At 40.1% G+C, this 25,978-nt stretch overlaps 1 protein-coding gene across 14 annotated transcripts in view; it reads left to right on the plus strand.

Moving 5' to 3' along the window:
• obsl1b (obscurin like cytoskeletal adaptor 1b) overlaps positions 1-25,978 on the plus strand; it is a 36,074-nt gene that overhangs the window by 5,208 nt on the left and 4,888 nt on the right. For 2 of the 14 annotated variants that reach the window (XM_005736876.2, XM_005736877.2), the window contains 34 exons: positions 736-1,005; positions 1,908-2,168; positions 2,274-2,585; positions 2,697-2,963; positions 3,279-3,554; positions 3,747-4,022; positions 4,260-4,535; positions 4,841-5,116; positions 5,442-5,723; positions 5,865-6,137; positions 6,242-6,316; positions 6,978-8,351; positions 8,789-9,064; positions 11,016-11,291; positions 11,955-12,233; positions 12,399-12,674; positions 12,935-13,210; positions 15,374-15,634; positions 16,106-16,381; positions 16,485-16,757; positions 17,065-17,340; positions 17,420-17,695; positions 18,312-18,587; positions 18,669-18,944; positions 19,360-19,626; positions 19,721-19,987; positions 20,090-20,359; positions 20,856-21,122; positions 22,104-22,370; positions 22,932-23,044; positions 23,256-23,409; positions 25,003-25,164; positions 25,286-25,390; positions 25,712-25,978. In XM_005736876.2, coding sequence (XP_005736933.1) covers positions 736-1,005; positions 1,908-2,168; positions 2,274-2,585; positions 2,697-2,963; positions 3,279-3,554; positions 3,747-4,022; positions 4,260-4,535; positions 4,841-5,116; positions 5,442-5,723; positions 5,865-6,137; positions 6,242-6,316; positions 6,978-8,351; positions 8,789-9,064; positions 11,016-11,291; positions 11,955-12,233; positions 12,399-12,674; positions 12,935-13,210; positions 15,374-15,634; positions 16,106-16,381; positions 16,485-16,757; positions 17,065-17,340; positions 17,420-17,695; positions 18,312-18,587; positions 18,669-18,944; positions 19,360-19,626; positions 19,721-19,987; positions 20,090-20,359; positions 20,856-21,122; positions 22,104-22,370; positions 22,932-23,044; positions 23,256-23,409; positions 25,003-25,164; positions 25,286-25,390; positions 25,712-25,978 — 9,654 coding nt within the window. The remainder of the gene's footprint in view (positions 1-735; positions 1,006-1,907; positions 2,169-2,273; positions 2,586-2,696; positions 2,964-3,278; positions 3,555-3,746; positions 4,023-4,259; positions 4,536-4,840; positions 5,117-5,441; positions 5,724-5,864; positions 6,138-6,241; positions 6,317-6,977; positions 8,352-8,788; positions 9,065-11,015; positions 11,292-11,954; positions 12,234-12,398; positions 12,675-12,934; positions 13,211-15,373; positions 15,635-16,105; positions 16,382-16,484; positions 16,758-17,064; positions 17,341-17,419; positions 17,696-18,311; positions 18,588-18,668; positions 18,945-19,359; positions 19,627-19,720; positions 19,988-20,089; positions 20,360-20,855; positions 21,123-22,103; positions 22,371-22,931; positions 23,045-23,255; positions 23,410-25,002; positions 25,165-25,285; positions 25,391-25,711) is intronic. The other 12 variants (XM_005736879.2, XM_005736878.2, XM_005736880.2 and 9 more) reach the window with 12 other exon arrangements.

Below are 25,978 nucleotides of genomic sequence, written 5' to 3' on the forward strand. Positions count from 1 at the left end.
TGAAACTGGACCCAAGTGATACCTAAACAGGCAATGTTCATTAGCTTGAGGAAGAGTTACGCAGCGGTAGGATGTCTGCAAAGTTACTTAGCCTGTGCAGGGTCCAGGACTCAGTGTCCATGTGATTGAAATCTTCGGGAAGAGGATCTTATTTCTCACATGGCCCAAAGAAGTCCAACCTCAAGTATTGTACTGTATCAGCTGGAGAGAAAAAATAGAACTGAGATAGAGTTAATGGTTAGTGGCGGCTAAGAAGAAATTTTAAATGGAAGATGGTTTGTATAGCTGCGTGTGTAACTGGCCTTGTTAAAACATTAGTAAGATAAGGTAATGATGAGCTTTGCACACACACGCCACTAAATACAGTCCACATTCTTTTGTTTACAACTGTCTGGTACTGTCTGATGGTGTCAGTTACAAACACTTTATTCTCTATCTAACACCCCAGTGTGTTAATGACCTTCCCATTCCTCAGCTAAATAAGCCACTTGTCTCATGATTTTCCTCATCTTGTTTGCTTATCTGGAATTTACTGCCAAATATATTCCAATTTACAGTGTTTACTACAAGGGCACATGTAGTCTGAGCTTTTGCTAGATCACCTCGCTTCAAGAATTTATATTGAATTACTAAAATCATTGGATAGATCAAATAAAATTTGAATATTTTACATTTAGCACTATGAGAGATATCATATTGGCTCAAACTGTTGCTCTTCTACTTCTTTGGTCCCAGAGCCGCCTGTGCGGTTCAAGCAGCCTCTCATTGATCTTGAAGTGTGGGAGCGGGATTTGGCTGTTCTCGAGTGTGAAGTTCCAGAGGACTCAGTTCCCATCACATGGTATCTGGAGGATAGACGACTGCAACCAGGGGCCAAATATGGAATGGAGGAGTGGGGAACGAAACGACGACTGACAATTCGTGACATCGGAGTTGATGATGATGGGATTTACCTCTGCGAGATGCCTGATGGGGGCAGAAGCATTGCAGAGGTAGCTGTAAAAGGTAAATTAGGATCCGATATAAAGTAGCTCTATTTCAAAAATAACACAATGCAAAAATGTGCAACGATTTCATATGCAGACTAAGCAATATAATTACTATTTCTTTAGGTGGTGAAGGTGGTGTGTTTGTCAGTTTTTTCTGGTTTAAAGTATTTGCAGAAAACACATGATCTCAGATTTGTTTGTAGGACTGCCTTAGGGTTTGTTGTTCCTGCAGTGAAAACATTGACTCTCAGTACAAATCCTGTGAAATTAAAAAATAAAGTGCTCATTAGTCTCAGCAAGAAGAAAGAAAAGCCCTCAGAGAACATTGTTTTTCCTCGGCTGTGCACATGACACCTCCAGTTGAAACACAGACTAGCTTGTCAGAGTCTCTAAAGGAGATCTCAAAATAAAAAAACAAACACCTATGTGACTTGCAATATCAAGACTCTTTAGCATGTAAAAAAGTAAAAACCTGTCCTGGCTAAACTACAAAGGACAGATCTTCACAAAAATGAATGCATAGGTGTTAAACATTAGTTTTGTAACCAAGTTAAACCAGGTGCTTTACAAAAGCAGTCCAATACAAAAACAGATGCCTGCAGACACAGGTCTTTAGTAGCTAACATTTTTTGAGGTAGAATTTGAGGCACACAGCAAACGTTATTGGTGCCAGATCAAAAACTGTGACCTGCAAAGAAGGCACTGGGAAACGATTTTGTCCTCTTGATGAGATCAGCTGCAAAATTTGCATGTTTAACATATACAGTGACAAACTGTTCTGAATTACAAACCTGTGACAGCTGTGAACAACCCTAAATTGGATAAGCAGTTATGGAAACGGATGGATGTTTGCTACTAACTATTAAGAATTCTTGCACTGTGAGTGTCGTATTAACTCTCTTGGGTGTTTCTTTGCAGGCACAATTTTGCGGAAGCTTCCAAGAAAAGTGGATGTCTTGGAAGGTGAAAATGCTGCCTTTTGTGTTGAAGTAGAAAAAGAGGAGATGGATATACATTGGTACAAAGATGGCTTAGAGCTGCGTGAAACCCATCAGACCATTATTAAATCCTTTGGTCGAACTCACATCCTGGTTTTCGTCAACACAATGCCCCAAGACTCTGGCCTCGTGACTTTCCTTGTCGGCAGATCCAAGACTTCCTCTCAGCTAAGAGTGAAATGTAGGGCCCTCTGAAAATTACAGTGTCTTAGATACAATATTTGTCACAAAACTTGATCAATTTTCGAAGCAACATTGGTGCATGATGACTTTTTTCTGGTTTCAGCGGCCAGACATTGTCCACCTAGTTGTCCAGTGGCTGTGCAGATCAACACAGAGCGTGCTAATGCAGCTCTTCTCTCATGGGTTCCTGCTCAGGACTCACGAAAGAATCCTCCCTCTGGATATGTGCTTGAACGGCAAGAGGTGGGCACTGGTTCGCAAGAATGGCTTCAGTGTCTGACCACTGATTCTGCAACCTCTGTGGAGATCCTTGGTGACAGTGTTCCATGTGAGGCGGATTACCGCTTTCGTATTTGCAGCGTCAACAAATATGGGAAAAGCAATAATGTTGAATTCCCTAAAACTGTTCACTTAGGTAATGTTTATTTTACTACAACTGCACTAAATCAATACCACTTGCTGTATTTCTCAATTAATCACAACAGGATACTTTTGCTATATGATTAAACACAATTTTATTTTCCAGTTCCTGTGGCCAGAATACAAGCTCCCTTACAGGATGCCTTGGTGCCAGAGGGGCAAGACGCTCTCTTCTCTATTGAGCTTTCTGCTTCAGTTATTGGTACATGGTTCTTAAATGGGACTCAGCTTCAGGAAGATGAGCGGTATTCCATGCGTCGCTCACGAGCACACCAATCTCTCCGCATTCGAGGAGTACGCGATACAGATAATGGAGCTGAGATTACATTCATTGCCTATGGCATCCGTGATTCCGCAGCACTTTACATTCAAGGTATGTCTGGAACATTTAGAAAAATGAAGATGAATTTGTAGGCTGGGTGGCGTATTACTTTCCTTAAATGTCTGCAGAAATGCATTCTGATGGATTTTGTATTACAAGAAAACAATTACCAATGAGCCACCATGTAGTCTTCTGCTTAAAACCTGAACTTGGACAGCCCGCCAGAGGCAGTCGTCCAATTGCAATTGTAGAGGGCTGTATGTGAGCAAGCACACCTGTCAGTGTCTCACCCCAAAAAACCCATCCCTGTGAACACATACCTTTTATTACACTCAGTGTTTTCCTTGTGTTTTCTAAAATTTGCAGCTCCTCTTGTCAAGTTTTTCCCATTGTCAGAGATGGATCGAAATAAATTTGTAGAAATTGGGAATCCCATTGTGCTCTACTGTGAGGTATCAGACCCTGCAGCTCTGGTGCACTGGTACAAGAACGGGGTGGAATTAAGATCTGTGGAAGGTCTTCATATCCAATCAGAGGGCACCATGAGACGAATTGTCATCCAGTCAGCAGAGTTATCACATTCAGGAGTCTACTGCTGTGATGCCATTGATGATGTCATCAGGTTCAATGTGGAAGTAGAGGGTGAGTAGAACAAGTTTTTTACATTGCGTTTTTTTGTTTTGTTTTTTGTTTTACAGAGACTAACCCTCTTCATTGTGACTTGTACCAAACATCTTTTTTATGTAAAAAATGCATGCTGTCTTCCTTTGAATCATCTGATTTATTTATTTTTTTACCACTTACCAACCCATTAAAATATCTAAATATCCATAGCCCCACCTGTGAGGTTTTCAGGACTCCCAGATGCTGAAAGGAACAAAACCATCCAAACAGGCTGCCCAATTGTTTTACAATGTGAGCTTTCAGATCCATCTGCCCAGGTGCACTGGTACAAAGATGGGTCAAAACTCCATTCTCAAAGTGGGATAGATATCATATCCGATGGCTTGATGAGGAATCTGATTATCCATTCAGCAGAAGTTTCACACTCTGGCTTGTACTGCTGCAAGACAAAGGGTGACACCATCACTTTCAATGTGGACATCAAAGGTGATTTGTTTTAAGTGATGTGAAACATTAACGAGCTCCTACTCAGCAAAGCAACTAACTCTAATGACATTCTTGTATGTTGTCTGTTGCCTTTCATCTTAGAAGTGCTTAAGTGTGCGCTACCTTTTTTCAGTGTATTACAGCATGTTAGAAGTGGTCAGTAGATAGATTATGATAAAAAATCGAAGTGGCATGAGGTTGATTTAAGGTTGACATCAAATCTAAACATATCTATAGCTCCACCTATGAAGTTCTCAGCTATTCCTGAAGATATGAGGATCAAGTCGATTGAAGCAGGCTGCCCCGTTGTGCTACAGTGTGTGGTGTCGGATCCCGAGGCCCATGTGCTGTGGTACAAGGATGAAATACAGCTCGTTTCAAGCTCTGGATTAGAAATCCACTCAGTGGGCAACACAAGGACATTAGTTATTCAGTCTGCAGAGCTGAGCCATTCTGGTGTGTACAGATGCACCACACAGGATGATACCGTGGCGTTTCAAGTGGAGATCAAAGGTGACTTTACGCTTCTTATCTTTGCGTTCATTTTGTAACCCCACCCCCCCTCTTCATAGATGCCACTAATAATCCCTGCTTCTACTATGTGGTTTGAAGGAGTGTTTCGTGCACATAACTTTAAAGAGCAGTTAACTCACTAGGTGATTACTATTTATATACATTGGTTTTGCGACTCCTGCGGCTCTCTGTGAATTATAAGTCTCCAAAGCCCTTTTCATCTTCTGCTCAGCAGTTACATTTTTGTAAGGTATCCATTTCCATGGCCTTGATTTTATTTAGCTGTCCTGCATTCCCAATGCTAGCTATACCAGTGACGAACTCTACTATCTTTGATGTTGAGAGAACCAAGTCACTCGAAGTGGGCAAACCTTTGGAGCTGGAATGTGAGGTTGCAGACTCTACTGTGCCTGCCTGCTGGTATAAAGATGGTAAAAAGCTCATCCCACAGAATGGTTGGGATATACAGAGTAATGGCACATCAAGGAAACTCATTATCCCATCTGCTGAGCTCTTGCACTCAGGGCTATACAGCTGTGAAACTTCTGATGACACTATCCACTTCACTGTGGATGCTAAAGGTGATTTGTTTTTACAATTAAATTGTTTTACTTTTGGATCTAATTCTAAAGCTTTCTGGAGACTAGATATGACTAACATTATGATATGCGTTTCTGTGTGTCTGTGTTAAAGTGGTGCTTTGTGTGAAGTTGTAACTGTCCATGGTAAAATCAATGTGTACTGACTAAATGAAAAAAGCATAACCCTTGAAAATGCATTTCTTGTTGAATTTGAAATGGCAGATTACTTCCCAGTTTTGGGGAAGTTAAACTTATTGCCCTTTTCTTCATAGTATGAATATGTTCCATTAAGTCCATAGTCATAATATTAATCATTAATCTTTAGCTCCAACGTTGCCATTGTCGCCTTCGCTGGAGGTTGTGGAGACACAGTTTCTTGAAGCAACGTACCCCCCCGCTGAACCACCCTGTGAATCCTCAGACCCTGCTTTCCAGGTGTCAAAGCAGAGGGATACAGAACCTGATACACAGCCTGACAGAGAGCCTGAGTTTGAAAATGGAAGCATCAAGAACACCCTTGTTATTGAACCAACTCATCCTGCAAACTCTGGAGCATACTATTGTGCAACAGCAGATGATGTTGCCAAATTAATAGTAAAAAATCAAGGTGATTATACCTTTTCTGCAAATGTGGTTTCTGCTTCAGCTGTACTAACTCTTTGTGCAGCTTCTAGTAACATTTCTATATAAACATATAATGTATCAGTTTCTCTTTAAAGTCAGTTTCCCCCCCAATGATTGTTTGTAGTGCCACTTCCAACATATCTACTTGACCCTGATGACGAGAAGGCCAACTCTGCTGAACCACACTGCTCAATTGTTCAGCAATTTGAGATTTCAGATCCCGTTGCCAAAGCCTGTTGGTACAAAGATGGAACCCAGATCTACCCCAAAAGGGAAACTGACAGTGAATCCCAGAGAAGTAGCCAAATCTTTCCCCTCCAGTTACAATATGCCTCTGGTGATGTGAAGTTTGGCTGTGAAACAGCTCATGATGTACAGTTAAATGAGGACATAAAAGGTGGTTCCCCTCATTGTACCTGCACAATTAAGAATCAAGAAATAAGTTACATATGTAACGCTATCACCCAGCTCATTGTTTTCTCTTTGGCTTTGTCCAAACAGCAGAGCAGTGTCACTATCGTGATGAGATTGGTGAGATAGCTGATGCATCTACCCAATACACAGTGGATGGCAAAGGTGATTTGATATTTCAACATCAATCATCCATTTTAACCAAGCACATAAATGCCACTAACAATAGTGGTGTATTTTATTGTTAGCCCAATCATCTGAGGCATCTGTAAATCTTTTTTCCTTTAGAAAATTGCTCTGTGTCACATTGTCATCACTGGTTACAGGTCATTTCCTGCTGTTTTTGCCTCTTAAATGGTTGATTAGTAGCTGTGTAGCTGCTTCTCATACTAACATATACGTTGTGTTTGTCACTTCATTCTTCATTTTAACAGTCATCTTTGCTTGTAACAAGCAACTTACCACTCTTAAAGTCCATCTTATGTCTTATTCATCACCAGATCCTCTCATTCACATTGCTGCCCTGAACGTCTCCCCGTTGCAATGACAACGAACTCTTGTCAAAGACAACAAAATTAATGTACCATAGGTTTTTATGGTGCTAATGTACAGATTTTTGGTATGAGAATATTAGGAGTCAGTTGAAGGAAGACATATTGGAGCTCACTTTCAGACCAAACCTGGTCGATCTTCTTGTTTGTCTTTGCAATGGATAATCCCATAACTCCATGCTAACCCACACTGATGTAAAATTCTGTTATAAGAAGAAGTATTGAGACCATCAACCACTGAAAACCTTTCTCTGTGTACATCACAATGCTTATAGCTACATCGCCAAGGCTCTCTTCTGACCAAGAGAAGAGCAAGTCCACAGAGGAGGCTTGTCCTGCTGAAGTTATCCGGGTGTCCTCAAAATACAATTCTGGGATCTCCGGTGGCAAGGCTGGAGATACTGAGACATGTGAAGACCATTCCAGTCATACACCAGCTTCTCAGTCAGCATATGAATATATGTTTGACTGCGCTGCATCTAAACAGCTGAACGAACTCTATGATGGTCAACAAATGGAAAAAGCCGAATGTCCACTGTACCATGACTCTGTAAACCCAATAACAACTCAGTCTGACACACACCATCACACTACACAGCTCAAAGATACACAAGGTGAGGAATTCATTTACTATGTACAGCATACGGAAGCCCCATCTGAAGAACCTGACAATTCTTTGCAGACAGCTGTTCTGACAGATGAGTTTTGCAAGTTTTTGCAAATTGCAACTGTTCAGTCAGAGGAATCCACTTCCAAGAATCTAACTTTCCAATCAGAGGAGCTACATAGTTTAGGACAGACACCATCTGTCCAGTCAGAGCTAGGCAGCATTCTACAGAATTCAGCTACAACACCAGAGCACAATACTGACACCTTACAGATTTCAATCAAATCAGACAGGATCTCTGAGTCTTTCAAAACTGCAACTCCACAGTCAGAGGATCTGATTGAATCCATAATCTCTGAAAGTTACAAATCAGAGGAGCCCTTTAAATCCTTACAGACTGTAGCTGTCAAATCAGAGGAACCATTTAAGTCATTGCAGACTGCAGATGTCCAATCAGAAGGGGCCTTTAATTCCATGCAGATCCCACCTGTCCTTTCAGAGAAGCCTTGTGACCATTTACAAACTGAAACAGTCTATTCAGAGGGGCCCTATAACTCTTTATGGACTGCAACTGACCAATCAGAGGAGTTCAACAGACTCTTACAGAAATCTGCTGATCTTTCAGAGGGGCTCAGTGACTTCCCTAAAACAGCATCCCTTCAATCATTGGATTTTTCTAACCTTAAAGAGGTAAAAACTTTCCAACAAGAGCCATACGACTTGCAGCAGTCTGCATATGTCAAATTGGATCATCCCGATAATACAGGACAAGCAGTTTCTAACGATTTGGAAGTGCTGTCCCTGCCAAGTCAGAAAGCAACAGTCCCCGCAGAGTTTTATCGCACCCTGGAGACTACGGAAGAACAAGTAGACATCACATTTAACTCTGGGAAAAGACATTTGACCAACTATGCAGAGCCTTGCAATATCAAGCAGACAGCAACGGTAGAATCAGAAGAGCTCTACCTCTCAGGGACACATGATGGTTACTGGAGTGACAGTGTCACTGCATATAAGGTGGCTGTTGAAGGTGATTTAAATGGTTAGCATTACCAAGAAAAAATGAACGGGCACAATGATTGAGATTGCCTTTTTTTTTTGCAATCCTTTACATTTTGGCAATCTCTATAACTACTCACTTGACTTTATTTACACTAAAAGTACTTCAGTAGTTGAATTTGAGCTTGGGTGGTCTGGGAGGAACATTCAAAATAGAGCAAAGAGTAAATACATTAGCTTCAAATCCTAACTTGAATGCCCAGGTATCTCAAGTCTAACCAAAGACACATCTTGTTATATTACTAATAAACAAGGACATATTTTTATTATGACTTATTTTAACTCTCAAGGTTTATTGGCATGACTAATCTTGATGTTAGAATTTGATTTGCTCTTTCCTTTTGTTTTTAAAGCTTCATTTCTGTTGTAGTCAGTAATAGTGATGCAATTTTCTCTTGATGTTACCTCAAACATCCCCAGCTCCGCCTGTGAGAATTACAAGACTTTGTGAGGCTGAAAGGAACAAGTCTGTTGAAGGTGGTGAACCCCTAATGCTGCAGTGTGAGATATCAGATCCTAATGGTGAAGTTACTTGGTACAAGGACGGAATAAAACTTCTTGAAGCAGCTGGGCAGGACATGCTGGCAGATGGTTCTATAAGAACACTGACTTTCCGATCTGCGACACTGTCTCATGCAGGGATTTACAGCTGCAAGACAACAGATGATGCAGTGCAGTTTCATGTGGATGTTAAAGGTGACAAAAGATGTTTTCACCTGTTATGCAATTAGATTTTAGTGGAGGTTATTTGCATACAAATAAGTTTGCTTTACTCACAAAATGCAAGCTTTCTTTTTAGTTTTCTGGAAAAATATAATTAGCATAAAGTAGACAGATTTTAGTTTCTCTGATTGGAAAAAAAAATCAAGACACTTTAATATAGTTAAATACAAAACCTCAACTGATTGAAAAACTTCACTTTACTGTAATCATTTGCAATCTGCACAAAATGAGTTCTTGGATTATGTTAATTTAAAAGAAAAATAAGTATAAGTACAATAAGTACAATCCAAATATTTAAATTACATTTAACTAGTAACCACTGTCATGTGCTTTCATGACTTCACTCTATGATGTCTGAGTCCATGAATCACAGAGACTGAAACTACAGCTACCTGTGTGGTGCACTCTGGGAGTTCTGCTGGGATGAAATTTTTTGTAGGCCAGCCTTGAAGTACGGCCCTGGATCCCTTAATTAAAAAGTCAATTGGATTTCTCCAAATGCTTTTGGATTGTCACAGAAAATAAGCTCTGAGTAAAATAAAAATTCATGACACATTTGTTCAGCAGGATAATCTCCGCAAATGAATTCCAACTGTATGATTTCTGAAGTGTAAGTACAATCTCAAAGAACTACACCATGGTCACATGACTTCTTAACACCAGTAAGCTACTGTGTCTGATGTTTTTATTTTGAATATGCTGTGACAACTTCTACAGTCACATTTAGCCACTTGTACGCAAATGGTTTCCTCAAAATTGACAAGTGGGGTAATTTCTTGCACATTCTATGTTGCACAACAAAACATTAACATCTCTGCAGGTTGTGTTAATCGTGCTAATCCAAGGCTTATTTTTGACAACACTGCTCAGGGGACATTAAGGCTCTGTCCAAGTTAGTACTTAGTTTGTAGCATACTCCATTGAAGTTAACGAATGAGAGTTTTCAAACACTGTGCCATGCTCTATTTTATCTTTAAATCAAAATGAAAGAACTAGGCACTGTCTACAATTAACTAAAGTTGCCCTAGAAAGACAGTGCGGCTTAATCTGATTTTTGACCTATTATCCAAGAGGAAGTTAAGTGTTTTGCAAAATCTTTAATTTGCCAAGCACTCAGGTAGCACACAGTCTGCGTTCTTTTGTGGAGAAATACCCTTGGTTAGCTTTAATAGGGGTGCATTACGGCTCTCTGTGGGACATCACTGACATGTGAACTGACCAAACATGCCCAAAGATTCAGTATATTAACCCTATCATTAAGTCATAATATCCAATTAATGAAATCCGTGTCCCTGCCAAGACAGTATACAGAAGCACACAGCCTTGACGCAGGCAAAGGTATTTTGACCCAAATGTCTTAGATGTCTTCACAGTTGTGTCAAAATAAATCTGAATTGCTTTGTCAGGTACCCAGGGTTTCATTAGTACACTCACTCTTTGCTTGACTAAGTAAGGTGACTGAACATTGGAAGAATTCCAACTTTCCAGCCTCCTACTGTAAAGGCAGGAATTTTCTTAAGGCTAAATCATCTTCTATACTCATACTGTAGGTACTGGCCAAATGTGTAAAACAAAAAATGACTTTCAACCATTTGTAAACATAAACCTTTGCTAATTAAGTATACTTTATCATACATTTGCTGTCACTGCAGAACCACCTCAGTTGGGTTGTTTTTTGTTTTTTTTTAATTAATGCAATAACTTTCTTACAAGACTGACTGTTAATATTAATAAAACGTTTGGTAGACCAGGTTTACTAAATGTATCTAGCTGAATCTTTCCTTACAAATACAAATTTGAAAAATTTTAACATAGTTTATTGATTTTATTGGAAAGCTTCAGTTTTAGGGCTTTGCTTTGCTTCTTTTGGTCCATTACAGTACATGTTTTATTGACCAGTTCTATCTTACATTCAATCCTGTAGCTCCACCTCTGACATTTTCAGCAATGTCTGAGGTTGACCAGAAAATGACGGTCATAGCAGGCTATCCCATTGCTCTACAATGTGAACTGTCAGACCCCACTGGACAAGTCAGTTGGTACAAGGATGGAACAAAGCTCCTACCTCAGAGTGGAGTAGACATCCAGTCAGAGGGAAATTTGAGGAGTCTAGTTGTCTCATCAGCCGAGCGGGCTCACACGGGTGTATACCGTTGCGAATCAAAGGATGATGACATCCAGTTCACTGTGGATGTAAAAGGTGATGCTCAAAAAACTCTGCAGCGCTTTCATTGTCTTGCATTGCCACTAACAGGTTAACAGCAGGTGATTTAGTCACGTTTTTGTAGTGACCTAACAGAAAATTGTTCATTTTCCGGCCTTCCTAATACACTACTCATGCCAAGTTAAAAAGCAGAGGCCAAATGTAAGTAATTTTTTATGTGACTTTAAAGAAAAACTACTCCCCGTCACACCTATTCATGATGACCCCTTTTTTAACACTTTAATAAGAGTAGAATGAAAGAATATAGGACATCGTCACACTAAACATCTCATTAAAAATGTGGTGTCATAATGCAGCTTCTGATTAAGCATATCCGATATATAAAGAAAGCTGTGCGTCTACTTTATTCTTTTTAATGTCACTAACCATATGCACTTCTTGTGCCATAAACACTCTTATGTCTAACCTGTACTTTTTGTTGGTTTCATATTGATCGTTGCTCTTCTAGACACTCTAGATGTCTTTGAGCTCTTGTTTATGTTGTTTTGTCAAAAGCACCTTGTTCTTAAAGACCTGTGTCAGCTGTCTGCTGCTTTGGTTGAATTTAAGTTCCTACTCATTTCTAACTGCATAAAGTGTAGTTTTAATATTTAAAGACACTTTATTAAGACAATCTTTTGCAATTTTAAAAACCTACAGCCCTACCTGTGAAGTTCTCAGAGCTTCAAGAGAATGACCGGAACAAGTCCGTCGAAGAAGGCGCTCCCATTGCCCTGAGATGCGAACTCTCTCATGATCCCTCTGCTCATGTCGACTGGTATAAAGACGGGGTAAAAGTTCTGCCACAAAACAATGTGGAAGTACAGTCAGATGGACTGACAAGGACACTGTTCATCCCATCAGCTGGAAGCGCGCATGCTGGTACCTATGAATGTTCAACAAAAGATGACACAGTGACTTTTAAAGTGGATGTAAAAGGTGATTTATTTCTATCGTTGTCGTCTTATGGTTCTTATTCTCTGTTGTGAGTGGCTGAAACATACTTTGATTTGAATGATCATGGGAAAATGGTATGACTGGCTGGACTGTGTTTTGCCTACCACAAGCATCTTACCCAGTTCCCTTGTTATTCTCCTCTTTTAGGCCGATCATCACAGATCATGCCACTCCCACTGTCAGAAAAATACAAGCTGATTGCAGCTGGTTGTCCACTTATCCTCCAGTGTGAGGTCTCAGACCCTGTTGCCCAGGTTTCCTGGTTTAAAGATGATTTGGAGCTATTCTGCAAAACTGGGCTTGATATGAAAAGAGATGGCAACTTCAGAAAATTGATGATTCCTTCTGCTAAAGTCTCTGACTCTGGTCTCTACAGCTGTAAATTTGCAGATGACATTGCGACATTCCATGTGGACGTCGAAGGTGATTTTCTTACATTCCCTTTCAGTTAAAGAGTTTGCAAGTGTGAGTTTGGGGCATTTTAGCATGGCCATAGTTACCATAGCTACCCTTAAACTTGGCACTTCTTTTTATCCATGCAGTTGAAAACACCTTGTGAAAAACCAAGTCTAATCCTGTGCTAAATTAATCAAACCCAAAAAGTCTTATTTTCACACTGCTTGTTAAATGATGCTCTGTCAGCTTAACAGCAGTCCTCTGCAAATCTTTTAATACCCCCCCAGCTACTCCTGTGAGGTTTTCAGCGATTCCAGAGGTTGCGAGAAACAAATTTGTTGAAGCAGGCTGCCCAATTAAGCTGCAGTGTGAAGTCTCAGAGCCAACTGCCCAAGTCTATTGGAACAAAGATGGAGAACAGCTACTTCCAGAGAGTGAATATGAAATCCAAGCTAAAGAAAAACTGAGAGCACTGGTCATTCAGTCAGCAGAAGTCAGACACTCTGGGATGTACAGCTGTGAGGCCGCAGATGACCATATAGAATTCAAGGTGGATGTTGCAGGTGATCTAAGTATTTTGAGCTTCATCAGAATTACTAACCATCTATTAATACTTTGCTAGTAGACTAGCTTAGGGAACAATATTTGAACATATAAGTTAGATGTGTTAATGCTTGATTATGTACTTCGTCTTGTTTATAATGTTGGTGAACATATTTATCCAAATTAAAAATGTAAAATTTGGAGTTTTTGCTATGATTTTGATCACAGATAGGTAATTACTCACTTTTAAAATTTCATCAACCCTGCTTCCAGAACAATGTAACAGAGAAACAACACTTGCAGCTTTTTGGAGAAAAAGAAAAAACAGCTAAAGAGCCAAACTGATTGGCTCTTTAGCTGGTGGAGACCAAAACTGAGATATAAAAAAGAAAAGAAATTTAGATTTAGGCTTTTTCAAGACATAAATGTCTTTGTCTATGTAAATCAGCACAGACTAAGGGCTCAGGAAACTGCTGAAAAAGTTGAGAAACATAGGTTGATCAGAAATGAAGCCAGATTCAGCAACTAATATAAAATAATATAATCCTCACCTCTAAAGTTTCCAAAAACACAATTTGATCAATTATAATACAGTATATAATACAATTTTGAAAAAACAGATGCCTTGTTTGTCTTTTGACTGCGTTTTACGCTGTTTTGATCTACTGATTAGTTTCATTTTAACTTGCTTTTTACTACAGCTTCAATCAAAAGTTTAAGATCACTTAAAAATGGCAAAAAAAAATCATCTTTTACATGGTTGGATCAACCAACAAGAAGAGATGAGAGTGAGAGAAAACATTTTTTTGGAGCATGCAATTTATTGAAAACAACGCTTAAACTAAACAGCCTGTTTCAAAGCTGATCAGAAATTTAGGACCACACCTCCAAAAAAACCCAGTAAAAGAATAAAAAGAATAAAACTTTCTTCCACCTTTCAATGTCCAATGTTTGGTACTCTCTTGCAAAATCCAAACGGTCAGTTCTGTGGCGTTCATGGACACGAGGCCACCTCTGTTGTTTTCAGCCTTGTCTGAGGTTGACCAGAAAATGAAAATGATGTCAAGGAGACGTTTTTTTTTTATTTTTGAAGCCCTTCAGTGTCTGATGGTTATGGGGCTGCAGTCGGTACCAGTAATGGCTTTAATTTGGGTTGAGGATTGTCCAGTTTCTTGATGGACAGCCAACTGGATCCTCCGGCTCAGTGCTGGTGAAATTTTGGGGGTTTTCCACTTGACATTTTGGTTCCATAACCCTCAGGATTATTTAAGCTGTGATTGTGCACTGCGAGAGACCCTGCATATGCAGTTCAACAAGCCGACCACGTTCAAAAAGGGAACATTTTTTTGCCTTTGCCATCAGAACGTCATGACAGTGTGACTACCTGACAGAAAATGACAATGAATCCACATTTTTGCACAGATTTGGCCTTTTAAAGGCTTGTGGTCCTAAACTTTTGATCAGCTGTAAAACAGCTACAGTAGTGTTTTCAATAAACTGCATGTTCAAAAAAATGTTTTGTCTCACTCCCATTACTTGGAACCTTGCTATGATCCAACCATGCAAAATATAATGTTTTGCCATTTTTCAAGTGGTCTTAAACTTTTGTATGTTTGGACTGTATGTTTAGGCACTGAACACTAATGGTTAGGTTCAGGAAAAGATCTTGGTTTGTAATAAAACCCCTTCTCAAAAGTGGCCATGCACACTGAGAAATTATGCTTCCCAGTGAGTTTAAATATGGTGCCAATTCATACTTTATGAGTGTCCATATGCTATGACTTTGAAGTAAGACCTGTTTATGGGTGGAACCATAAACCCAGTGTGTCACTGCACCAACACCAAAGGACAACTTGTGGGTACCCGATAGATGCCCGTCTTGACACAACAACAGTATCTGACTCCCTAGGAATGAGACCAGGCATACTACACTATTATTACATACTACATTGTAGTGCTATATGCTAAAATAATGGTGTGATTTCACTGTCTGCCAAACAACATTTACACCATTCTGGAGCCAAATATCAGTTAATTAAAATCACTGTTGGCATACCTCACCCTTGACTATAAAAACTGAAGTAAGTTGTACAGTGTAGGATAACAAACACAAATCTGTTTACCATTGCTATCTGGTTACTGTTAATGAATTGAAGATCCTATAGCATGGGTTTGATTCTCAGCTGTTCCAGAGGCTGAGAGGAACGATCCTCTTGAAGCAGGCGGACTGATAAAACCAAAGTGCGAGATCTCACATTCTGCAATCCAGACCTGCTTGAATGAGGATGGAATAAAACTCTTGCCAGAATCGGAACTAAACGTTGATTCAAAGAGCAAAAAGAGGACACTGGTTATGAAACCGGCCACATCTTCATGCTCTGGCATGTACAATTGTAAAACTGATGATGATTCAGAGTTCAACGATTTCTGTGTGGAGGTGAAAGGTGATATGATCTCTTTTGGCCATGTTTTCTTGGCAAATGTTTTAACTGTTCTGTTTTGTACACCTTCATGACCTCTAATACTTAACAAAGCAAAACCTGATCATCATCGTATCCATCGTAGCTGATTTTCTTAAACGTCTAAACGTTTAGCTGCTTTCTGTATACATGCTTTACATTTTAGGACAGCGTCTTCAGTGTCCAGCATGTATTATGATGAACTTTTTTTTCTGCAAACCTGTGTAAATAGTATTTCATGAGTGCACTGCCGCACATATGTTTTTACATCACTTCAAATGTGGCTTAACACCCACCAATGCTTCTGATGTCTGTGAGGAGTTATTACCTTGACAGCAAAGCTTAAAATCAGCATGACTAGGCTGTGAAAACTTGTGCATGAGCATAAATAATGAGATCTAGATTCATCCGAAAACTACTTTTAGTATTTTTTTTTGTTTTTGTTTTTTTCTGCAGCACCACCGGTAACATTTGCTGATATCCCAGAGAGGGACCTTTTCCAGAGTGTTGTGGAACATGAACAGCTTGTTCTGTCATGTGAAGTATCAAGGTCTGATGGTGTTGTCAAATGGTACAAAGACGGAACTGAAATGCAACCAACCAATAATGTTACAATCCAAGCAGAGGGCACCAAAAGAAAGCTGATTATACATTCAGCCCAGCTGTCCGATACAGCTACATACACATCCCGTGTAGGAGACAACGTTTTAGTCTTCAAAGTTAACATACGAGGTAATAAAATACTCAAATACAACAGTCCAGAATTCAAAAACATCTGCTGATTGTATCTGCATATACAGATGTGGCTTCAATTGCTTGTACTCTTCCCCCAAAGAACCTCCTGTGACGATAATCTATCCCAAGGAGGATGTCCACCTTGACCGTCATGTCCCCGATGAAATTATTCTAAGCTGTGAACTGTCTCGTGCCAGTGGTGTGGTCAGCTGGTATAAAGACGGTCAAAAGCTTCAAGAGAGTGAGAACATCAAGCTCAAGGTAGAAGGGCCTTATCGACGACTTAAGATACTGTCTAGTGGAGTAGAGGATTCTGGAGAATACGTCTGTGATACAGCTGACGATTCAATATTCTTTCACCTAAATATCACAGGTACAAACACCTGACACTATAGATACTGTCTGTGTATGTGTCACTGTTATAAGAGAAAGGAGCACAATGTCCTATTAGGGGGTTGGTATATTTAACTCAAACAAGTCAATGTCACGCATCATCAGAACATTTTTAAGGCTAAAATATTGATATCTAAATGGCCTCCCACCAAGGTAAGGTGAAATTAACTCTGGTCTGTTGCTCTACAAAGAGCTGAGAAATATTTTAACTGGTGCATACAGAAGCCTTTACACTATTATGCAGTATTGTTTTAATTGAAAAGCTGGGTAATACCATTCACTTTCAGAACCTCCAGTGAAGATTGTATCCCCAAGTCAGTCAGAAATGGAACTGTGTCAGCAGACATCTGAGAGGATGGTGCTAAGCTGTGAGATCTCACGGCCCAATGCAATGGTACGCTGGTATCGTGATGGACTCGAGGTGGAGGAGAACGACAATCTCATTCTGGAGGTGGACGGTGTCTACAGAAGACTTATTATACCTGAAACCACTGTCAAAGATTCAGCAGAATATGTGTGCGACACAGCGGATGACTCCAAGACGTTCTTTGTAAACATAGCAGGTAATTAAACTTAATAATTAGAAGGCTCTTGCTATGTCAGCATATATCCACTCTAACTTAAGATTCACTTAACACACAGAGCCTCCTGTTCGCTTCATTCGTCCTCGGAAGATGGCAAGTAGAGTAGAGAAAATGGCCGGGGAGACTCTAGTTCTAGACTGCGAGGTTTCAAGATCAAATGCTGAAGTCACTTGGAAGAAGAATGGGGAAGAAGTCGAAGACTCTAGAAACATCACAATCCTTGAAGATGGCGTCATCCGTCAGTTGACCATTCACTCGCTGACAGTGGAAGATGCTGGGCAATATGTCTGCGACGCAAAAGACGATGTAATGGATTTCAGTGTGATAGTGCAAGGTAGGTTAAGCCTCATGCCTGAATTATGCTTCTGGGGTGAATCTATGTAGAGCCACTGATGTTGCCCATGGAAGTGGCAGGCTGCATTGATGGTGATGTGTGGTTATACTTCTAGGAAGGCTTCATAAGGGTTTGTGCTTACGGCATATCTATGGTGTAGATTTAACACAGACGTACTGTCTGTAAACAGGCCTAGAGACTAGTTGCTGATCTCCAGTTGCTAGAGAAAGATGTGTATGTGTCCCAGCACCAAAAACCTTGTGATTGTTTTGGTCTCTAGCAGATTGCTGCAGTTGCCTGTAGTGTGCATGAAAGATAGAGATTTGTCTGCAAACACTTTACATTTACACTCCAAGCAGCAGTAAAACCTGGGAAAAAAAGTAAGGACATTATTGCTTTAACAAACACATTTTAGAAGCCACAACTTTTACTTTGAAGGCAAATGGTTTCCAGACTGTTTCACTATCATTTGGGGAATAGTTTGCGAGTGCAGCGTATATAGCTTGACTGTCCTGCAACCATTGGCTAGCAGTGAAGGAATACTTTTTCCCTTTGCAGATGGTCTGGCAATTATTCTGTTCCAATAAATGGAATGTTCTGTTTTCTTCATTTTCAGAATTACCTGTAAAAATTCTTGGAAAAACAGATGCAAAAATAGAAAAACAGTTCTTAGTATCAGATGACATTATTCTTGTATGTGAACTCTCAAGAGCCAATGCCTCAGTCAGCTGGTATAAAGATGACAAGCTTATTGATGACAATGAGCGATACTGCATCGAAGAGCAAGGTGTTTTCCGATCTCTGGTGGTCCTAAATGCGGCATTTGAAGATTCAGGGGAATATACCTGCGATGCAGTGGATGATAAAATAGTCTTCTATATCACTGTCAAAGGTAATATTAATAATAAATACTTAACAACTTGTCTTTCCTTTATGTTGAACACAAAATGATAATGTGCTTGTTTTTGTTCAGAGCCTCCTGTGCAGATCATTGGAAATGCAGGCCACCCAGAGCATCATATACTGGTAGCAGGAGATGATCTTATTTTGGAGTGTGAAGTGTCTCGGCCAAACGCCACAGTTGAGTGGTTATGGAACGGCAAGAGACTGAAACCAGATACTCGCGTAAAAATTGACAACTATGACGTTGTTAGGAAGCTTGTTCTCTCTGGACTTCAGCCCTCGGACTCTGGAGAATACATTTGCGATGCCCTCGATGACAAATTGATAACAATTGTAGAGATCCAAGGTAAGTTAAGATGATGTTCAAAGAGGTGTCAGAATTTCATATGACTAGGTTTAACCTCCTAAGACCCAAACTCTTTCATGACATGCATTTTTAATTTTTCTTTGCTATTTGGGTTGATTGGGAACTGATGATTGTAAAAACAAAGAATTACCAGATTTTTTTTTTTTTACCTAATTTTAGTTTCTGAGAAAAATGAGATCCACATATGAGGACATTCGTTTTAAATTTTGATAGATCAGTGGCAGTATAACGTCCTTGTAAGTGGATATCAGGCCCTTGTAGAGAAAAATTAAGTATTTTGGTCTAGACAACCCAAAATGTGATGTCCACATATGTGGACGCCAGGTCCTAGGAGGTTAATGATGCTTGCACTTGGAATTTCAAGCAGCTTCTTTGTAAATGTATTTTTGCTCAGAGCCGCCAGCCAAGTTTCTGAATAAAAAAGCAAACAACATCACAGCCTATGAAAACGAGAGCGTCACACTGTGTGCCATTGTGAGCCATGAAAGAGCAAATGTTCGGTGGCTGAAAGATGGCCAACTATTGAACGAGGAGAACATTCACATCTCCAGTGTGGGTAATACCCACAAGCTCATCATTAATCCTCTGCAGCTGTCTGATTCTGGAGAATATGTCTGTGACGTAAAGACAGATGAGATGTATTTCAGTCTTTTAGTGAAAGGTAGGAATTTGTCACTTAACAAAATGTGACCTCTCTTTCTAAGTATTTGATTACAAGATGCCATGATCTAAAACTGTATTTCTTTGCCCAACAGAAATGAAGGTTAAATTTATCAGACAGTTGGAGAATATCAAGGCTCTAAAGGGAACCCGCCTTACGTTACAATGTGAGATCAACAAGCCAAAAGGAGACGTTCAGTGGCTAAAAAATGGCAACGAGATCTCTCATAGCCGTCAGCACACAATCAGGGCTCAAGGTAGAGAGCGGAGCTTTACCATCCACCAACTAATGGAGGAAGACAGTGGAGAATATGTCTGTGAATCCACAGATGACAAGACCTCAGCCACTGTTACTGTAGAAAGTAAGTCCGTGTAAATCTTTAAGAGAGACAATATGCTGGCCAATGTGCAATTGTAACATGTGAGCAAAGTTTGAGCTCACAATTCATATGAATGTTTTTCAGCCCCCCGTACTATTGAGTTCATAGCAGAGCTTCGCAATGTCATCATCTGTGAAGGAGAAGATGCAGTTTTTAAGTGTGTGGTTTCACCAGAGGACACCAAGTTGGTGTGGCGCTTAAACGGCAAGCAAGTAGCCCTGAACGAGCGCACTGTGGTTTCCAGCAATGGGCTATGCCACATGCTCTGCATCAACAACTGCATGGTTTCAGATAGCAGCAGAGTGACAGCTGATGCAGAGGGGTTGATTTCAGAGGCAGAACTACAGGTTCAAGGTGAGTTGCAGCCCCTGCGATTGACACTTTACAAATTTGAATAATCCATAGAGGTTAGAATATTCAACATTAAGTTTCCTTATTTTTCTCTGGTGACTATCAAGCTTCAGTGGAGTAGTTTACCTTTAACAGCATATATGACACATATTCCTTGCAAACAACTTTAAACTATTGAAAAGGTGACTTTGACAGCTTGCACCTCACAGGTTCTCATATCAGAATTCCTCTGGTTACTGACAGAGACAAGTGGCTCAGTGGTTTTGGCGTGCATTGCACTGCAGGGGGTAAGGCCCCACAGAGCTTTTTACTCATTCTCTGTGCTTAAACTTGCCATGCACCTTTGCTGGTTTACATATTCCCGTTGGTTTGGGTGTGGCCTCACAGTAGACTTAACAAAAACCACATACATAACTTAAGCATACTGTAATTGAATATAAGTGATGCGGTAAAACTGTTGACACGCTGTTATGTACTAATTCCTAACATTCACTTCAAGAGCAACAGGTGCTGTTCAGTAAGAAAATGACACCAGTTGTAGCTGAAGAATACAGTGAAGCAACTCTAGAAGTGGAGGTGAGTGTGGATTCGGGAGAGGTGCGGTGGATGAGGCAAGGGGTGCTAATCCACCCTGGGGCCAAGTATACTCTAAAGCACAAGGGCCGCAAACACAGTCTCACCCTCCACAAAGTGTCAATGTCTGACCGGGGCACCTACAGCTGTGAAACCCTTCATGACCGCACACAAGCCCAGCTCACAGTGGAACGTAAGTGCCCACGTGTTCTCACTATGCCCTGTTGTTGTTTGTTTACCGCTGTTGCCGACAACCCCATCTCACGCGCAGCCTCCATCACTGCTTCATATGAAGGCAAATTTCAATTAACTGAGTAAGAGTAATTTGAGTGACCTGGGGACCAGGTTGGCACTTGTACTGAAATATGATGGAATCCAACAGGTGATATCCTTACAGCCCAAGCTGACTTTCGGACCAGGGTTTTCTGTTGTGACGCAGGACCAACAAAGCCCTGATAATTACACATGGGCGGGACACACCAAATTCTATTCTAAGGGTTAAATGCTTGATAATTAAAAGATGCCTCTGTTCACAGCCCATAATTTGATTTTGTAAACAAAATAGAAAATTCCTATGAATAAGCGTCATTTAACTTTCTCGAGAGCATTGAGGCCTGGCATACTGTAAAACGGGTAGGTTGTGGTGATTAAGATGTACTTATGCTTGTTTTTCTTTGCAGATGCTTCTTGTGTTTCGTAGTCCTATGAGCCACAGGCCAGTGGGTGAATTAAAGGCTGTTCTTTCAACACTAGTGTGGGTGGGAAGGGGAAAGTCAGTACTTCAGGCTGCTGTTGGCACCTCCTATGAATTTGGATCTCCTCCTATTGCATCTAAATTTACACCCTGGCCTTCAAAATTGAGGTTGTTGTCATCAGGTCTCCAAAATAAACACTCCTTTTTTTCCACAGGGAATGTGTGTCTGTGTTAGAATAAGTGAAAAATGTTGGCCCTTCCAAAGTGCACTGGGCTTTTGCGAAAAGCCCAGTGCTCAAATGGCTTGTGTACGTGCCAGCTTGTATTGTTTAACCACTGTGCACCAAAAAGACTCCACGCCTGTTCTCCGACTATAAAAGGACGCCATGTCTGCTCAGCGCTAAATGCCTGAAATGAAAATGCCTGTGTTAGGTTCCCAGTCTCTCAAACATGACTTTTCCCACTTTGATGCCTCTGTAGCTCGAAAAATCACAATCAAGAGGGGACTGACTGACATTAAAACCACAGAGAGGGAAACGGCTTCTTTTGAGGTAGAGGTGTCCCATCCCAATGTCCCGGGCACATGGATGAGAAACGGACTCAAGCTTAAGCCAACTAATCACTTCCGTATGAGCGCAAAAGGACAAGTCCACAGCCTTACTATCTCTAACCTGTCAGTAGAAGACACTGGCACCTTTGTGTTCTGCATAGAGAATCTGAAGACCTCTGCAAGGCTTGTTGTAAAGGGTAGGTAAATTGTAAAGAGAAGCAGCTTTGCGATAATGAGTGCAAATTGCTCAACTGTTTAGTTCAATAATCATGTAAGTAATCCAGGCCAACTTATTATGCACTTCTGTTCACAGCAGGCAAACTGCAACTTTACTCATTTTGTTGTGACCTTAAACTGGTAGCTAAAGTGGCCTACTCAAAGCTGGCCATGTGCCAACTAGTGGAGGCATGTAACAGAATGGATTGACAGCACTGCTACCACTGCCTTTATCCGGGCTCGTGTTACAAACACAAATTGGCCTAGCCCAACCAAGTGAAAAGCAGTAGCTCGGTTGAGTCTTTTCTGTCAGGTGTCATTTTAACCTCATGCTGTAAAATAATCCACTCCATAACCAGTCACTCAGTATGCATCATCCCTTTGAGCTCAGTATGAAATGCTGTCGATGACAATTGGATGAAAATGTCATCGCAATGAATCCATATAAGTTACTCCTAAAGGTTACTTTAATTTTGAGCAGCAATGCGTTTGAAGAAATTTAAGCAGGATTTTGGCTGTTAAGTAATCTCTTTCTGCACCAGAGCCCCCAGTGACCGTTTTCAGAAAACTGGAGAACCAGAGGTTCCCTGAAGGGGCAGTAATCTCCATCGAGTGTGAGCTGTCAAGACACAACGTGGATGTGAAATGGATGAAGGTCAGTGTTTGGTTTTTTTATTTATTCTTTACTGGCAACATTTGTGATACTGACAAAAGACCACAGAAAAAAAAAAACACCCTGAAAACATTGATGTTAAAAGTTTTTTTAGAGTAATTTCCCCAAACCAACTCTTGATCTCTGCAGAATGTTCAAAGTAAAATTTTACTGCATTTGTTTGTGTTATTTTGTGTTTTCTTATCATTTTCAGGACGGGGCTGAGGTGAAGACCAGCAAAGACTTGCGCATTTATGCAATGGGAAGGAAACGGTTTCTCCAGATCATGAAATGCCAAGTCAGTGATTCTGGCATGTACACCTGCGATGCAGGAGATGCAGCTACATCCTGCACTGTGGAAGTCTACGGTACAGTCTACTATGTAAAATGATACCAACTTGATGGCAACCAAGTATTAAAGCAGTTGTAGGTTTTAAAAAAAATTCTTACTGGTCCTAAATTTATATAGTTTTGATAAGAAGCGATATTATGAGATGGGGTGTTTTTTGCAATAAGGACCTTACAAAAACTAGAATGATGACTCACTACAGTGCCACATCAAATGGTTGGGCATTTTTATTCAGAATTACACAATTACTACCAAGGTCATCTTCTGAGCTATGATCAGACACTGTTAGATGGCTTGGAACCTGAATTCTACACAGCTGTAGCCGGTGTATTCAACAAGAATCACCTGTTGCTTCAACACTTATAAAGCCCACGTGCCTGATTATTGGTATTTATGCTGGTATAGCTGGACATTATCGCATCAATCACCAATTATTCGCAATTCAAACAAGCCAAGCTTTAGTTAGCAGTTAGCAATAACCTCACTGAAGCATGTTGTAGTTGAACACAACTACACCAAACTACAACAAATAAGTAACTTAATAAGTTACTAAATATAATTTTGTATTGCCTGCCAGCGATTTGAGGTTGTGGTTAAGGCTCCATTATATCAAGGAGTACAGTAGTCTAATTTTGGAGATATTGTTGCTTTTTGGCTAACAGTACTAGTAAGATTAGTATCTCCATTTTAAGATACCGGTTCTGACATTTAAAGCTCTTCAAGGACAAGCACCAGCCTACATCATTGAACTTTTACAGCCCTATGTCCCTAGTAGGTCCCTGAGGTCTTGTGATCCGGGCCTACTTGTTGTTCAGCATACAAGGCTGAAAACCAAGGGAGACAGAGCTTTTGACACTGGGGCCGCCAGACTGTGGAACTCTCTTCCTCAGAACTTAAGATCTACGGACTCAGTGATCACTGTTAAAAAACAACTAAAAACACATCTTTTTAGAATTGCATTTTGTTAACTGTCTGTTTTTGTTTTATACCTTGTGAAGCACTTTGTGATCTTTTATCTAGAAATGTGCTATATAAATAAAATTTTACTTACTTACATGTGCATATAATGCAGTTCTCTTAATGTTTAAGAAGAACACAGCAGAGAATAAGTGTCTTTCTCCTTAAAAATCAAGATGAGCTATTAAGAAATTGTACTTGTGTGGATACCATCAGAATAATATTTGCAGATTCAGAGCTACATATAAAAAATACATTAGTTAAAAGTTTCTGTGTCTGAGAAAAATGAGAAACTTAGCTATACAAATATATTGTTCTAATAAAATGTTCATAATTGTAGCCCCAATAGTGCTATTAGGCTATTATTACTAATTAGATTGGGAAGTTAATTAATGAATTAATGATTAATAATAAATTATTAGTACTGCTGGCTGTAGCTGGTATTTATGGCCATGTTGTTTTAGTAAGGAGTTGAAACTGCATTCAAGACGTGGCTTTCAGCTTTACAAATACAGCACAATGCTGCCATCTGCCTGCAACATTTATATGTTCTATGTCTGCTGGATGTGTGAATGAGGACTCCATTGTAATCTTAAATATATATATGTATACATATGTATTTATATATACATATTTTTAAATTTGAATTCTACAGAGCGTGAGCTGGTGATCCTCCAAGGTCTTGAGGACCTGGACATCAAAGAGGATGAAAACGCTGTGTTTGTTTGTGAGATCACAGTGGAGGATGTGCCAGGGGAATGGTACAAAAATGGGGAGCGGATACAGCCCACCAGCACCATTAAGATCCGCCAGGAAGGTTTGCAAAAACCAAAACAAATAAACAAACAAAAATACTTTTTAGGCTTTAACCAGAAAGAAAACCTGAGAATCTGAAAAAATATTTTATAATAAACATTTCAGAATTTTTTTCATTTCAGGGACAAAACATTTTCTTCTCATGTGCAACGTGCGAGCAGAGGACTCTGGAGAGATTAAGTTTGTGGCAAGGCACATTGAATCTGTTGCTTACTTGGAGGTGGAAGGTATTCAAATAAAGCACCTACTAACTAATTAGAATGGATAAACCATACTGGGGCAACCTGATGATCCTTAAGTTTTGGGGGGTTAATTCAGTGATTTTTGCTCAGTTAACTCAGTGAGTTTGCTCAGTTAATCCAACTAAACAGTAAAATTTCATTTTTTCAATGCAATCAATATTTAGCTTCACATTTCCTGTCCCTAGTGCATGTATTGAATATGTATTTTCTAATCATTAAAGTAAGGTGAGGTAGGTTACGATGTCTACCTCAGTGTGTTGTGATTTCAATAAGACCCATATTTAAACGACATTCCTTCCCTTTCAGAGCTTCCAGTCAGTATTGTAAAACCTCTGCAAGACAAGACGGCCCTTGAGAAGAGCCGTGTGATCTTGGACTGCACAGTATCCAACCCCAGATGTAGCATCCGCTGGTACAAAGGCAGCAATGTCATCCTGCCCTCTGAACGCTTCGAGATCTGCAGCGAAGGATGTTATCGCAAGCTGATCATCCAGCAGGTGGCGCTAGATGATGAGGGCACATACAGTGTGCAGGTTGGAGATTATACTTGCTCTGCAAAGCTGACAGTGGAGG

The sequence above is a fragment of the Pundamilia nyererei genome, unplaced genomic scaffold, assembly GCF_000239375.1.
Source record: "Pundamilia nyererei isolate P.nyererei 1_Seehausen unplaced genomic scaffold, PunNye1.0 scaffold00071, whole genome shotgun sequence".
NCBI classification, from domain to species: Eukaryota; Metazoa; Chordata; class Actinopteri; order Cichliformes; family Cichlidae; genus Pundamilia; species Pundamilia nyererei.